This window comes from Coregonus lavaretus (genome assembly GCF_964263955.1).
Source record: "Coregonus lavaretus genome assembly, contig: HAP1_SCAFFOLD_2401, whole genome shotgun sequence".
Lineage (NCBI taxonomy): Eukaryota > Metazoa > Chordata > Actinopteri > Salmoniformes > Salmonidae > Coregonus > Coregonus lavaretus.
Window position 1 is genome coordinate 65,253 of NW_028166149.1, and position 14,642 is coordinate 79,894.

A 14,642-nucleotide genomic window follows, 5' to 3' on the forward strand; every position below is an offset into this window, starting at 1 on the left:
CTGGATACATTGTTACATAAGAATATTATTGGAACAATTAGGGGTAAGTGCAACATAAGACAAAAAAATGACAAAGGTTTGAGTGAGAGGTCATACTGGTATCTCCAAAGCCTTGTTCACACTGCAGGCCTTAATGCTCAAATTAGTTTTGTTTTTCAAATCCGTTTGGACTACTGACTGTCCAAACAGCAAGTTACAAGTGACCCAATCGGATTTGTGTGTTTTCAGACAGCAGTCATTTGCTGACAAGGTTATGCTAGTTGTCATAGTAACGGCGGATGTGTGTGCAGTGGTGTAGGCTGATTGGTGGTGGTGCTTCCGATCACTCAGACGTTATGTAGCAAGCTAAGGTGACAATGCCTGCCATGGACATTTCCCAGTTGCTTTGAATGTTCAAAATCATAGGGTAAGAACACTTTTTTAAAGTTCCCATTCATTTAGAGGAAATTGTGAGCAGTTGCCTGTTCTTACTTTTCTTTGTCCCTTGATGTTACTGTCCAAAACTACGTCTGTAATATAACTGCAGTCATGCCTTTCTAACCTTTCCATGGGTCTTTCTTGCCATACAGTCTTGTGCATGCCCATTATTCACCTTCCCCAGACTGTCTACAGAACTGTGTCATACTGACATGCATTATCTACAGTTGAAGTCGGAAGTTTACATACACCTTAACCAAATACATTTAAACTCAGTTTTTCACAATTCCTGACATCTAATCCTAGTACAAATTCCATGTCTTAGGTCAGTTAGGCTCACCACTTTATTTTAAGAATGTGAAATGTCAGAATAATAGTAGAGAGTGATTTATTTCAGCTTTTTTTTCTTTCATTACATTCCCAGTGTGTCAGAAGTTTACATACACTCAATTAGTATTTGGGAGCATTGCCATTAAATTGTTTAACTTGGGTCAAACCTTTCGGGTAGCCTTCCACAAGCTTCCCACAATAAGTTGGGTGAATTTTGGCCCATTCCTCCTGACAGAGCTGGTGTAACTGAGTCAGGTTTGTAGGCCTCCTTGCTCGCACACGCTTTTTCAGTTCTGCCCACATATTTTCTATAGTATTGAGGTCAGAGCTTTGTGATGGCCACTCCAATACCTTGACTTTGTTGTCCTTAAGCCATTCTGCCACAACTTTGGAAGTATGCTTGGGGTCATAGTACTCCTGAGTGGCGCAGTGGTCTAAGGCACTGCATCGCAGTGCTAACTGTGCCACTAGAGATCCTGGTTCGAATCCAGGCTCTGTCGCCGCCGGCCGCGACCGGGAGACTCATGGGCGGCGCACAATTGGTCCAGGGTAGGGGAGGGAATGGCCGGCAGGGATGTAGCTCAGTTGATAGAGCATGGCGTTTGCAACGCCAGGGTTGTGGGTTCGATTCCCACGGGGGGCCAGTATAAAAAAAATATGTATTCACTAACTGTAAGTCGCTCTGGATAAGAGCGTCTGCTAAATGACTGTAATGTAAATGTCATTGTCCATTTGGAAGACCCATTTGCGACCAAGCTTTAACTTCCTGACTGATGTCTTGAGAGGTTGCTTCAATATATCCACATAATTTTCCTTCCTCATGATGCCATCTATTTTGTGAAGTGCACCAGTCCCTCCTGCAGCAAAGAACCCCCACAGCAGGATGCTGCCATCCCCGTGCTTCACGGTTGGGATGGTGTTCTTCGGCTTGCAAGCGGCCCCCCTTTTTCCTCCAAACATCCAGGCTCTGTCGTAGCCGGCCGCGACCGGGAGACCTATGGGGCGGCGCACAATTGGCCCAGCGTCGTCCAGGGTAGGGGAGGGAATGGCCGGCAGGGATGTAGCTCAGTTGGTAGAGCATGGTGTTTGCAACGCCAGGGTTGTGGGTTCGATTCCCAAGGGGGGGTATATAAAAAAAAAAAATACTCAAACAAAAATAATGTATGCACTCACTAACTGTAAGTCGCTCTGGATAAGAGCGTCTGCTAAATGACTAAAATGTAAATGTAAAATGTAAAATGATAAGATGATCCAACTTTCAAAACAAGTTCTTTTTGGCTAGCCACAGCAGTCAACTAGCTAGCGAGGTAGCTAGCTGTTTAGCTTTCTAGCACATTCACAAATGTGTTTTGTAAACCATTAACAAGCTAGTTAGCTACCACATGTTCTTGTCAAACTGTAAACAGAGTAGCTAGCAAGCAACAAGATATGCCAAATAACAGTCTAAAAACCACTTGAGGGCAAATAAATCAGATTTGACCATGGCCAGGAATCAGATTTGTATCTCACTTCAAACCACCTACGAAGGGGATTTGAAATGTGGCTTGAAATATCAGATTCCATGTGCTTTTTAGCGGTTCAGACTGCACTGCAGGAAAAAGAACAGATTCAAATCGGATATGCAAATAAATAGGATTTGAGTCACTTCAAACTGCCAATGTGAACACGGCTCAAGTGGCCACACCTCTCCAAAGTGTGCACAGTCCCCAAGTAATTGCAATGCAGTTTTATGACTCAAAGAAGAGTCTTCAACTATAAGCTGCTTTTTTGAGCTCTCCTAGCTGTGCCGTTGAAGAACTAGAGCAAGCACATTTGTAGTTGTTTTGAACACAGCCCTGCATCCCCGGCATCACACAATTACTGTTGTTGTTTATGCAATCCAAAAACAATCTGGGTCAGGTGGGCATCATTTCAAAGCTTGTTATATTGCCAACATGACTAGCTAAATTATAAAATATGATCTTACAGTGTTAGGGTTTCACAAGGCAATTCAGAGAGGCAGATCGTAATTTTGGTGTGCATAGAATGGAGTCATGAGTAGGGCTGTTGCGGTGACCGTATTACCGCCACACCAGCGGTCAAGTCATGAAGGCAGTCAAATTCCACTTGACCAGTAACAGTAATTAGGCTTCTCCAAGCTCTGATGCTGATGATGGTCAATAGTAGCCTACCAAACTTGCTAACTAATCTAAATCACTCTGACATCAATGCTAATGTAATCGGAAATCTAATCAAACACTTCATATGAGCTCATGTTGTGCAACATTTCTATAGGCTATGCAATTGCACGAGAAAACAGAGTGATGGCCTCTACTAAAAAGAGGAGGATCCCATCAGCTTTCTATAGGCTAGGCCTACTATATTTATTTCTCAACTTTCCTAATATTAAGCAGATTGCTTCTCTTTACAACAGGAGTATAGCCTACCTGGCTGGCATGAAAATGAACCATGGGAAAAGCGTCCTCAATTCGCTATTTAAGTACATAGATGACATGTATTATTCCCCCTGCATCTGTTTCGAGACAGGTGCATGATAATGGTCCGTTCTAAATCAAAACAAATTTCACACATACAGTAACCAGTCAAATGTTTGGACACACCTACTCATTCCAGGGTTTTTCTTTGTTTTTTTTACTATTTTCTAGATTGTAGAATAATAGTGAAGACATCAAAACTATGCAATAACACATATGGAATCATGAAGTAACCAAAAAAGTGTTCAACAAATCAAAATATATTTTATATTTGAGATTCTTCAAAGTAGCCACCCCTTTGCCTTGACAGCTTTACACACACTTGGCATTCTCTCAACCAGCTTTATGAGGTAGTCACTTGGAATACATTTCAATTAACAGGTGTGCCTTCTTAAAAGTTAAAAAGAAGATAGCCCTATTTTGTAAAAGACCTAGTCCATATTATGACAAGAACAGCTCAAATAATAAATGAGAAACGACAGTCCATCATTACTTTAAGACATGAAGGTCAGTCAATCTGGAAAATTAAGAACTTTTAAAGTTTCTTCAAGTGCAGTCGCAAAAACCATCAAGCGCTATGATGAAACTGTCTCTCATGAGGACCACCACAGGAAAGGAAGACCCAGAGTTACCTCTGGTGCAGAGGATAAGTTCAATAGAGTTTACTGCACCTCAGATTGCAGCCCAAATATATGCTTCACAGAGTTCAAGTAACATACACATCTAAACATTAACTGTTCAGAAGAGACTGCGTGAATCAGGCCTTCAAGGTCAATTTGCTGCAAAGAAACTACTACTAAAGGACACCAATAATAAGAAGAGACTTGCTTGTGCAAATAAACACAAGCAATGGACATTAGACCGGTGGAAATCTGTCCTTTGGTCTGATGAGTCCAAATTTGAGATTTTTGGTTCCAACCGCCGTGTCTTTGTGAGACGCAGAGTAGGCGAACGGATGATCTCCGCATGTGTGGTTCCCACCGTGAAGCATGGAGGAGGAGGTGTGATGGTGCTTTGCTGGTGACACTGTCTGTGATTTATTTACAATTCAAGGCACACTTAACCAGCATGGCTACCACAGCATTCTGCAGCGATATGCCATCCCATCTGGTTTGTGCTTAGTAGGAGTATCATTTGTTTTTCAACAGGACAATGACCCAAAACACACCTCCAGGCTGTGTAAGGGCTATTTGACCAAGAAGGACAGTGATGGAGTGCTGCATCAGATGACCTGGCCTCCACAATCACTCGACCTCAACCCAATTGAGATGGTTTGGGATGTTGGACCGCAGAGTGAAGGAAAAGCAGCCAACAAGTGCTCAACATATGTGGGAACTCCTTCAAGACTGTTTGAAAAGCATTCCTCATGAAGCTGGTTGAGAGCATGCCAAGAGTGTGCAAAGCTGTCATCAAGGCAAAGGGTGGCTACTTTGAAGAATCTGATTTTGTTTAACACTTAATTGGGGTTACTACATGATTCCATATGTGTTATTTCTACAATGTAGAAAATAGTAAAAATAAAGAAAAATCCTTGAATGGTACTGTAAATTATTGAGTATATGTAAAGACAAGATTAAATCAAGAATAGTCTGACAATATTAGCCTATCACTTGTGAATGATGCCCAGCGTAAGGCCAGAAACAATGCCTTTTATTTGCGACTTTTTCGAATCATAGTCGCACACCTCATGCAGCCTATATGTTTTGATTAAGGATTGTATCATCACAACTAAAGTGGCCAACTAACTTCTTAAAATTAAGCACATTAATCCGCTTTACAAGGGGTGTAGAGCCTAACTGGCATACATAAGCAGCGCTTGAGTTTCAAGTTTGGGTAATTTTCAACATAAAATGCAACTTTATAATAAAACCATTGCATGCATAATCACATTTGCAGTCACTTTTTATAATGGTGTTTTCTCACTAATAGAACATTTGCGCATATTGCCTACTGCCGTGTGCGCATTGCTGCGCTTATAATGTGAAGAAATAGCCTAATAGTTTACAGTGGGGAAAAAAGTATTTAGTTAGCCACCAATTGTGCAAGTTCTCCAACTTAAAAAGATGAGAGAGGCCTGTAATTTTCATCATAGGTACACGTCAACTATGACAGACAAATTGAGAAAAAAATATCCAGATAATCACATTGTAGGATTTTTTATGAATTTATTTGCAAATTATGGTGGAAAATAAGTATTTGGTCACCTACAAAGAAGCAAGATGTCTGGCTCTCACAGACCTGTAACTTCTTCTTTAAGAGGCTCCTCTGTCCTCCACTCGTTACCTGTATTAATGGCACCTGTTTGAACTTGTTATCAGTATAAAAGACACCTGTCCACAACCTCAAACAGTCACACTCCAAACTCCACTATGGCCAAGACAAAAGAGCTGTCAAAGGACACCAGAAACTAAATTGTAGACCTGCACCAGGCTGGGAAGACTGAATCTGCAATAGCTAAGCAGCTTGGTTTGAAGAAATCAACTGTGGGAGCAATTATCAGGAAATGGAAGACATACAAGACCACTGATAATCTCCCTCGATCTGGGGCTCCACGCAAGATCTCACCCCGTGGGGTCAAAATGATCACAAGAACGGTGAGCAAAAATCCCAGAACCACATGGGGGGACCTAGTGAATGACCTGCAGAGAGCTGGGACCAAAGTAACAAAGCCTACCATCAGTAACACACTACGCCGCCAGGGACTCAAATCCTGCAGTGCCAGACGTGTCCCCCTGCTTAAGCCAGTACATGTCCAGGACCGTCTGAAGTTTGCTAGAGTGCATTTGGATGATCCAGAAGAGGATTGGTAGAATGTCATATGGTCAGATGAAACCAAAAAAGAACTTTTTGGTAAAAACTCAACTCGTCGTGTTTGGAGGACAAAGAATGCTGAGTTGCATCCAAATAACACCATACCTACTGTGAAGCATGGGGGTGGAAACATCATGCTTTGGGGCTGTTTTTCTGCAAAGGGACCAGGACGACTGATCCGTGTAAAGGAAAGAATGAATGGGGCCATGTATCGTGAGATTTTGAGTGAAAACCTCCTTCCATCAGCAAGGGCATTGAAGATGAAACGTGGCTGGGTCTTTCAGCATGACAATGATCCCAAACACACCGCCCGGGCAATGAAGGAGTGGCTTCGTAAGAAGCATTTCAAGGTCCTGGAGTGGCCTAGCCAGTCTCCAGATCTCAACCCCATAGAAAATCTTTGGAGGGAGTTGAAAGTCCGTGTTGCCCAGCGACAGCCCCAAAACATCACTGCTCTAGAGGCGATCTGCATGGAGGAATGGGCCAAAATACCAGCAACAGTGTGTGAAAACCTTGTGAAGACTTACAGAAAACGTTTGACCTGTGTCATTGCCAACAAAGGGTATATAACAAAGTATTGAGAAACTTTTGTTATTGACCAAATACTTATTTTCCACCATAATTTGCAAATAAATTCATAAAAAATCCTACAATGTGATTTTCTGGGGGAAAAAAATCTTATTTTGTCTGTCATAGTTGACGTGTACCTATGATGAAAATTACAGGCCTCTCTCATCTTTTTAAGTGGGAGAACTTGCACAATTGGTGGCTGACTAAATACTTTTTTCCCCCACTGTATCTACATTTTAAGTTAAACGTTCTGATCTGTTGCGTCAGCCACATTGCATAAAAACACTTTTCAAAAAAAATGCTAGTCGTTGTATTGTTTTGGGATCTATCGCATACCATAACTGTCCCAGACTATGTTTGGAATATGTATTTCTCGCACAGAATAGAATAGGTCAGCTTTTGTACTATGGGGGATAGTAGATTGACATAGGCTAGTGCTTTTGCTGTTTGTTAGGCCTACTCATCTTGTTGGCTGACGAAAAGTAAATGTGGACACTTCTTCCAATATCTTCAATATGCAACTCGGAATTGGATAAGGACACGTGCAGTTGTGTCCCCGATGTGTCTGTCTTCACTTGTAGCCTGTGAGAAAGACCCGATCACGTGATGGAGAGCCATGTGAGTGAGAGGTGCTTTGGAGCAGGCAGCACTCCGGGCCAAGGGCACAATGGCCGCAAAAGTCATGGATTTTTTTAGGGTGCATTACGGCCACACAAAGGGGATTTCGCCGGGAAATTCGAAGCATTAGCTTGTCAAATTGTGAATGAGAGACTGATGAAGTCTGTACAGCCTGCGCAAAAAAAAATCAGAGCTCATGCGTTTCAAGCAAATTTTTTCAAATCATCAGAGTCGCATCATGCATCCTTACAATGTATTAAAAATCAAAACATATAGCCCAACGTTTGTAGAACAACTAAAGTTATATTAATAACTCTCTAAATTAAGTATATAGGAGTACCTATTTCTTTGTTAAACACTCAACACAGAATAGCCGCATGTGCGCACTCCCTCAAATCGTTTGGAGAAAATATCCTTTCTATTTTATTCAGCTTTGTTCAATTGTATTCTTCATACTATAAAAGAATGCCTGCTAAATGAACTAGTGTAGCCCACAGTCATTTGGCATAGCCAGATTAGGACCTAACATAAGGACAATTCAGAGTATGCTATTCTGTTCTTCTGAAATAAACTACAATTTCTTCATATCATGTTTCTTTAGACTTGTCTAAAATAAATACTGGATTTATTGGAAAGGTGTAGTCTATATTACATGGATTTATTAGACTTTTAAAAATGTAGATGTTCCTAAGGTCTGCAGCAGTGGCTTGTAGGCTATGGAAGCCAGGAGATGCTAAATATGTTTGTTAATTAACGGTCAATTACCGTGAGACCGACAGTTATTTGCTTGACAATCACCGGCTGACGAAATTTTGTGACCGCCACAGCCCTAGTCATGAGTGCATTCAGATGCGTGGTTCGCGGCAAATGTTCTTCACAATACAACAAACATAGACTCATTCTGTTCAGGACAACCCTGCGTATAATGCCATGTCATCTTGTAACTGTACATCAAAAAGTGATCATAAACGTTGGCACCGTATATCACGAGGTTTATGATATGGAAATGTGAATTGCAGCCTTTATGCGGTGCGCACTGCACAGAACACCGGAAGAATGAACACTGAATTATCCCTGTGAATCATTCTAATGTTTGTTTATGTGTCAATTAATCCCGTAAGGGATGGGTTGCCAACTGGCGATTTGACACGAAAATCATTAATTAAATCATTCATTCATGTACATTTGGACTCACGGGTGTTTGGTTTGCTTGTCTGACATTAAAGCGGTATTTATTATAATCCTCAATGTCTTTCAAAATACATTGAGTCCTCTTAATTTACAGCATTTCCTTCACTCGGACAACAACACATTTGCTAAAGTTGCCCAGTTAGTGGGAGGGATGGGGGCAACATCTTGTCGCGGGCAGGGCTCAAGTTCAGCACAGCTGTCAGTCAAAACCCATACAGAGCAATGAAGCGACATTGAACCCTGATGTCATGTTTAGCATGTTACTGTACAGCCACTGTACAACCTTTTCTTTCCTAAAGGCTACTTCATACCAAACAAAATTCTAAAATAATCGCCAAATTTGATGAATAGAAACAAAGAAAAGCACTGCATACATAATGTAATTGCGTTTTGGTTCTTAAAACCACACATTTTGAAAAGGTGCCTTTTAAATTTTAAACACCAGTAGTGCACCTAGTGCTTTCTAACTGCACTGAACCAACACAGTGGCACGCCGGAGCAAAGCAAAACTTTAAAGTGGTCAAAACCATTAATCTTGAGGCGACGGGGGGAGGTGGTGCAAAATGCAATCTGTTAATTGATATATAAAATGGATCGGTTTTAATACAGACTATCTCAAAACATTCCTAATCATTGAAAATGACAAATTACCAAATGATTCATGATGATTTTCTGGTAAAAAAAGTGGGGGTGCAAAAACATGTGTTTGTACCCCTATTTTGAAAGTGGGGGTGCAGCTGTTCCATTTGCTCCATTGCTCAGGCGCTTATATCTAGAGGTTCATAGAAGGAAACATGTAGAAGGGTCAGGAGGAATGGCAATACCTAAGGTTGCACTGAATATGTTTTTATTGCAATAAACTGACAGAATAGCAAAGTGCCTTTTGAATGATAGCAGTGGTTACTATTCAATAGAATATATATCAGAATAGAAATCAACAAAAACATGTCATATACACGAAAAACACAATAAGCGTTTAAAAAAAGCTATGGCCTTCCTTTTCATTTCAGTGCACTATCATTTATCATACATTTAAAAAAATAACATCACTGGAAAAAAGCAGCACTGGCTGAACTGAACACATCACCACAAAGTTATTTTACAGCTAAATCTGGAGCCAGCACACAGCCACTGCATGCAGCCCTCGTAACGCAGCTACAACACTGTCGGAACGCTTGGAGAGCATTTAGGATTTTGTCTAGGAATGTTGATTACTACAAAAACACCATTCAGAGTTCAGAGTACGACACAGCTCCAAATCACGCACTGTGGCACTGTGACATCACACACCAACGCCACACCCTCCACTTCCTGGTTTAGATTCAGAGATCCTGCACGCTATTCAGGGATTAGCTGATTTCCTTATGACTGAATTGTGGCAAAACCAATGAAAAGGTGTTGAAGTTTAAAAATGAGGGTCCACCTCTGATTGGTCAGATGTTGGACCAGATCTTATCTTAGGGTCTTGGATTCAGGCCAGGGTTATGCACAGTTGGCTTGAACTGCCCTTTCAACTGGCTAAAAACAACACATCTAACTCAGTGATGCATAGATCTAGCCTAGAGCGAACAATAAGGAAATAACGCACTGCTGACCTAACTAGCTAACATAGCCTGGTGCTACAGCTAAACACCTACACATACACACTTTGAAAGCATCGTTCTATAGCTGTCAACCAATGCAGGTGATGAGGCCTTCTGCTCTCTCAGGATATGAATGGCAGATGGAAAATAATAAAAACAAAAAGAGGAAAGTGTGATGTATTCTTCTCCCTCTCCCAAAAATCTTATGTTCAAAGTGACTTCCTATTCTATGGATCCGTCTGACACTTGGCACAGGAAGTGAAGGCCTTGGCATTGCTCGGTCACACAAACACGACGCTAAAGAGTTAAAAGGTTACAAAACATCAAAACGCTTCCTGCAATATTGTCATGCAATATACATTTTGACACGATTGAGAAGAGTATGACGAGAGCTTTCAGCAGTCTGTCTGGCAGTGAAAGGGTTATTTTACGGAACAGGAATGTCACAGTTCCTCTCCCGGCCGTTCCATACTTTGGGAATGTGACGGATTCCCAACCCTTCTGCCGTATGTACTGTAGGTCAGGGGGAAACAGCCACAGTCCACGGGAGGCTGGCTTCAGTCCAGTCGTCTATGGCAGTCTAATGCATTTCTATGGAGCTCATACATCCTAACTAGGTGCCACGGTACATTTCAATAAATAAACAAGACGAGCAAAAGCTTCAAGTGGATCCATTTTGTGACTCTCGCTGTTAATCTACTGTACATCCTATAATGAAGCTGCTGGGTTTCCAATACAGGTATAGAGCATTTAGTTAATACAGTGTTTCCACACTGGCCAAAACATGAAAATCTTCAATGTGATGCCACTGACCGCGCAGAACAAATTAATCTAGCATTTCTATATCTACGACATTTCGGTGCCTGTTACTATGGACACACAGCACAGGGTTATCATGACGTTGTGTCTGTGTGGTGCGGTTGCCTGGCAACGCAAGTAGAATTTAAAAAAGAAAATGTACATGAACTATGCAAAACAGTATAAAATAACAAAAATATATAAATGAAGGTACAAAAAAATCCTAATAAAATAGCAGACTTGATATTCATTCCCATGGTGTGTTGGTATTGTTAATTTACTGTTTTTGGGTATGCTTTTGTGTGTGTGTGTTTTAATATACAAGTACTTAACCTCTACACACACCTCTAGCGATGATATGTCTTGTGGCTCAGCTCCCCTCTACAGGATTCTCTAAGAGCTGCACAGCTTGTATTCATTAATTCATGTCTATTAAAGACGGCATGTGGTATTAATAGCAGACAACGTTTGAAATGGCAGAGAATTTCATTTCAGTCAATAAATCCCACTGTGTCAATACATTTATGCAGAAACTACTCAACGGGTTTAACATAAGCGTAAAAATCGCCCTTTCTGCCTACAAGGCCTATAATCCCCCAGCATGGGGTCGGCAGCCATATTTACAGAGTGCCTCGGAGCCAATCGGCTTTGCTCGCCCTTTAAACTTCAAATATTTGTTGCAGAGGACAGCCTGGAACAAGTTATTGGCACTGAAATATCCCTCATGTCAAAAATATGCCCTCAGCAGGATAGAGTTCATTTATCCTTCCTTCTCGCTCTTGCTCTCTTTCCCTCCCTCCTTCCCTCGTTCTCTGTTTGGAGAGGAGGAGAAGAGGAGGTGTGCATTCACACTGATGCCTAGTGTCTAGCAATGTTCGATGGGCTCGCCAGGTCTGTCTCTGTCTGCCAAGGCAAACACACTGAGGAGACAGGTGGGTGAACACACACACTTTCACATTGTCACGCACACACAGATCTCTTCTAAGCCACAGGGATTGTCTTTGTGTTTCAGTGTTTCTGTGGCAGTCCAGTCCACAGCTCTGGAGTCAGTGGGAAAAGGGCCCTCTCTATGGTAACCAAGGTATAAGGCCAGGCAGGGACTGATCTGAGTTCAGTGCTAAGTCAAACGAGCACAGAGAGATTCCTTTTCATCCTCCTCACTACATCCTCAGTTCAGTTCATTACAGAACAGTATGCCCATATAGGCTCCTTGAATAATAATTTTCTTGTTCCCAAATTGTTTCATTCTAGCAGACTGATCTGCACGTCTTTTGAAAAACAGACGAAGGTAAGAAAAAACAACAACCTCTAGCTATGTTTTTCACTGGAAGAAGAGAAGATGAGAGTGAGAAAGAGGGAAAGGAAAAAAATGAGAGCGAGAGATACATCCAATCACACTTCCAAACACACACACAGCTGCACATTTGGCTCAAACACACTTTTCCACACACACAGACACACACGACAGGGCTGCTGCAGAGTATCTCACAGACAGGCAGCCGGCACAGCCGGGGCAACCACGGGGGGCGGGGTTATACATGGACGAACAGATTGATTGACAGCTTGGACACAGCAGTGATTGGTCAGGTGGAGGTCCGGAGTAGACCCTCCCTGGCGTGGTATTGGTTGGGTCCGCGATGAGTACGGGGTGGTAGAGAGCTATGGGTTGCTCCCTTACTCCACTGAGCCAGGGTGCAGGCTGAGGACGGGGGGGTCCAGGCAGGTGGGCGAGTAGCTGAGGTGGGGTTCTTTGATCCACAGTAAGGGGGCGCCGTTCTTGCCCTCCTGGGACTTGCTGTGGCTGCGGCTCTTATAGCGCACCAGGAGCACGGCGATGAGGAGGATGCCGAAGATGGGGAACGGGTAGAAGAAGATAAAGTAGAAGAGAGAGTCATTGGAGCACACCACCGACTGCAGGGTAGAGACTGTGGGGAGGGAGAGAGAAAGATGGGGGGAGATAAGAGAGAGAAAAGAGAAAATTGGATGAGAGTGCCATACGGATGAAAAGATGACATCAATGGAGAGCATTCCATTATGGTGTAGTTTGATGTTTCTTTGGCATGCTACTTATAGCAGCCAATAGTCGTAGATGTGACTGTGTCAGTACTAACTCAAAGACCAGAATCATCAGTAAGATCAGCACGAGCCAATGATCTCATATGCCATCTGTAGAATGATAATGATACAAATGGGAGAAGTTGGTAGGCCACGGTTGGAAAAAAACGCAGTGCAGCTGAAATGTTATTTTTGTAGCCCCAGGCCATTGTCATTCACCATGTGGCACCATCTGTTTTATTTAAAAAAGCACTATTAAAAATAAATGTTAGATTGATTGATTGATTTACCCTGCTGGATCACGTTGACGATGGTGACACCAGAGTTGTTGGTCGCCAGGCGATACCAGGCATTGCGGGGGTTGAGCAGCCACTCCTCCACGTGACAGTAGTAGTGCCCTGCGTCAGTGGGCTGTGCCCCCTGGATGGTCAGGCTGTAGAGGTCAGAGGTTGTCCTCTCAAACTGCAGACGTGAGTTAGGCCCCGCCTCCTCAGTGGGGCTACAGTTCCCGTTCCCGAATACGGCATCGTGTCCAATGGAGAACACACACAATCTGTCTGCCTCTTCCTCATCTTCCTCCTCCAGGGAGCGCGTGAAGGAGCGCTCCACGTACCAGGACACTGAGAAGCGGGAGTCTCGGGAGGACTGGGAAGGGATGCTGCAGCCCAACCGGATGGAACCGGACTGGGACACAGTGATGTTAGACACAGACTCCTCCACCTGCAACCGCACCTCTGCAGGCAGAGAGAGAGGCAGAGAGAGAGAGAGAGAGAGAGAGAGAGAGAGAGAGAGAGAGAGAGAGAGAGAGAGAGAGAGAGAGAGAGAGAGAGGAAAATTCAAATTTTAAGCTCATTATTGGGGCTAGAACAGCAGAATAATTGTCATTCCTTGAAACAGAAAACTTTACACTGGCAGATACCGATGTGCTTCAAATCATGATATACTTCAAAACCTCAACACACATAATCAAAAACACAATCATAAACTCTCTCGTCAGTTTTACGTGCCCAACTACCCTTAAATGCCAAAACCCCAAATCCTCAAAAATGTGGCTAACAGGGTAACTAGCCCCACCAGCTTCTCCAGGCCCGGGCCTCCCTCCCTCTTAGAGGCTACTAGCCCCGCGGGAGAGTGTCTGTGTGGGATGGCTACACTCCTACTGGGCCTGTACACTGACCCAGTTAGAACAGGTAAAAAGAACTGAACTTAAAAAGACTCTGCTAGATCAGGCTGTCTGTAATGTTTCTTCTTGTTAAAAAGGAGAGCGCAGAGAGAGGAGAGGGGAAGATGACAGACAAGGGGAGAACTGGCATCTCATCTCATCTTTCCTCTGAACCATTTCTGTTTGACTTCCTGGGTGACTGCATTCTTTAGCACCTTAATGAGACCCTCCCAACAGCCACCTGGGAAATCAGGCCTGGAAGTTTGCCGCCCATCATTATATATTTATATAGTTGTACATATATAACTATATATGGAATGAGGGCTCCCTGATATGGTGTTTGATAATAACCCAATACCCTAGTGAGCCTTGGGATCCTGAAGGAAACAGAGGTGAGACACTCAAAGAAAAAACTAAGTGATTCACTGATATACACACATAATCATGAATACACACAAGCACAAGGGCGTGGAATTGAAGGAGACAAACGGATATGTTTCTGCAATGTATGTGTTTCACAGCGTGAGTGTGTTTTTCAGCATTCATGTAATTGGGGGAACAGCGCTCATTACAAATGAGCGCTGTTGCTCCCTGACCAACTCCAGCCCTTCTGTCTGATCTTCATGTTGCAGT

General features: G+C 42.8%; 1 protein-coding gene across 1 annotated transcript; it reads right to left on the reverse strand.

Moving 5' to 3' along the window:
* Positions 1–11,051: 11,051 nt before the first annotated feature.
* On the reverse strand, positions 11,052–13,581 carry LOC311115010 (immunoglobulin superfamily member 3-like; the record flags this gene model as incomplete). Its single annotated transcript, XM_084190229.1, has 2 exons — positions 11,052–12,717; positions 13,138–13,581. Coding segments are annotated over 2 exons (695 nt in total), but the record flags the coding sequence as incomplete, so codon positions are not given.
* Positions 13,582–14,642: the final 1,061 nt, after the last annotated feature.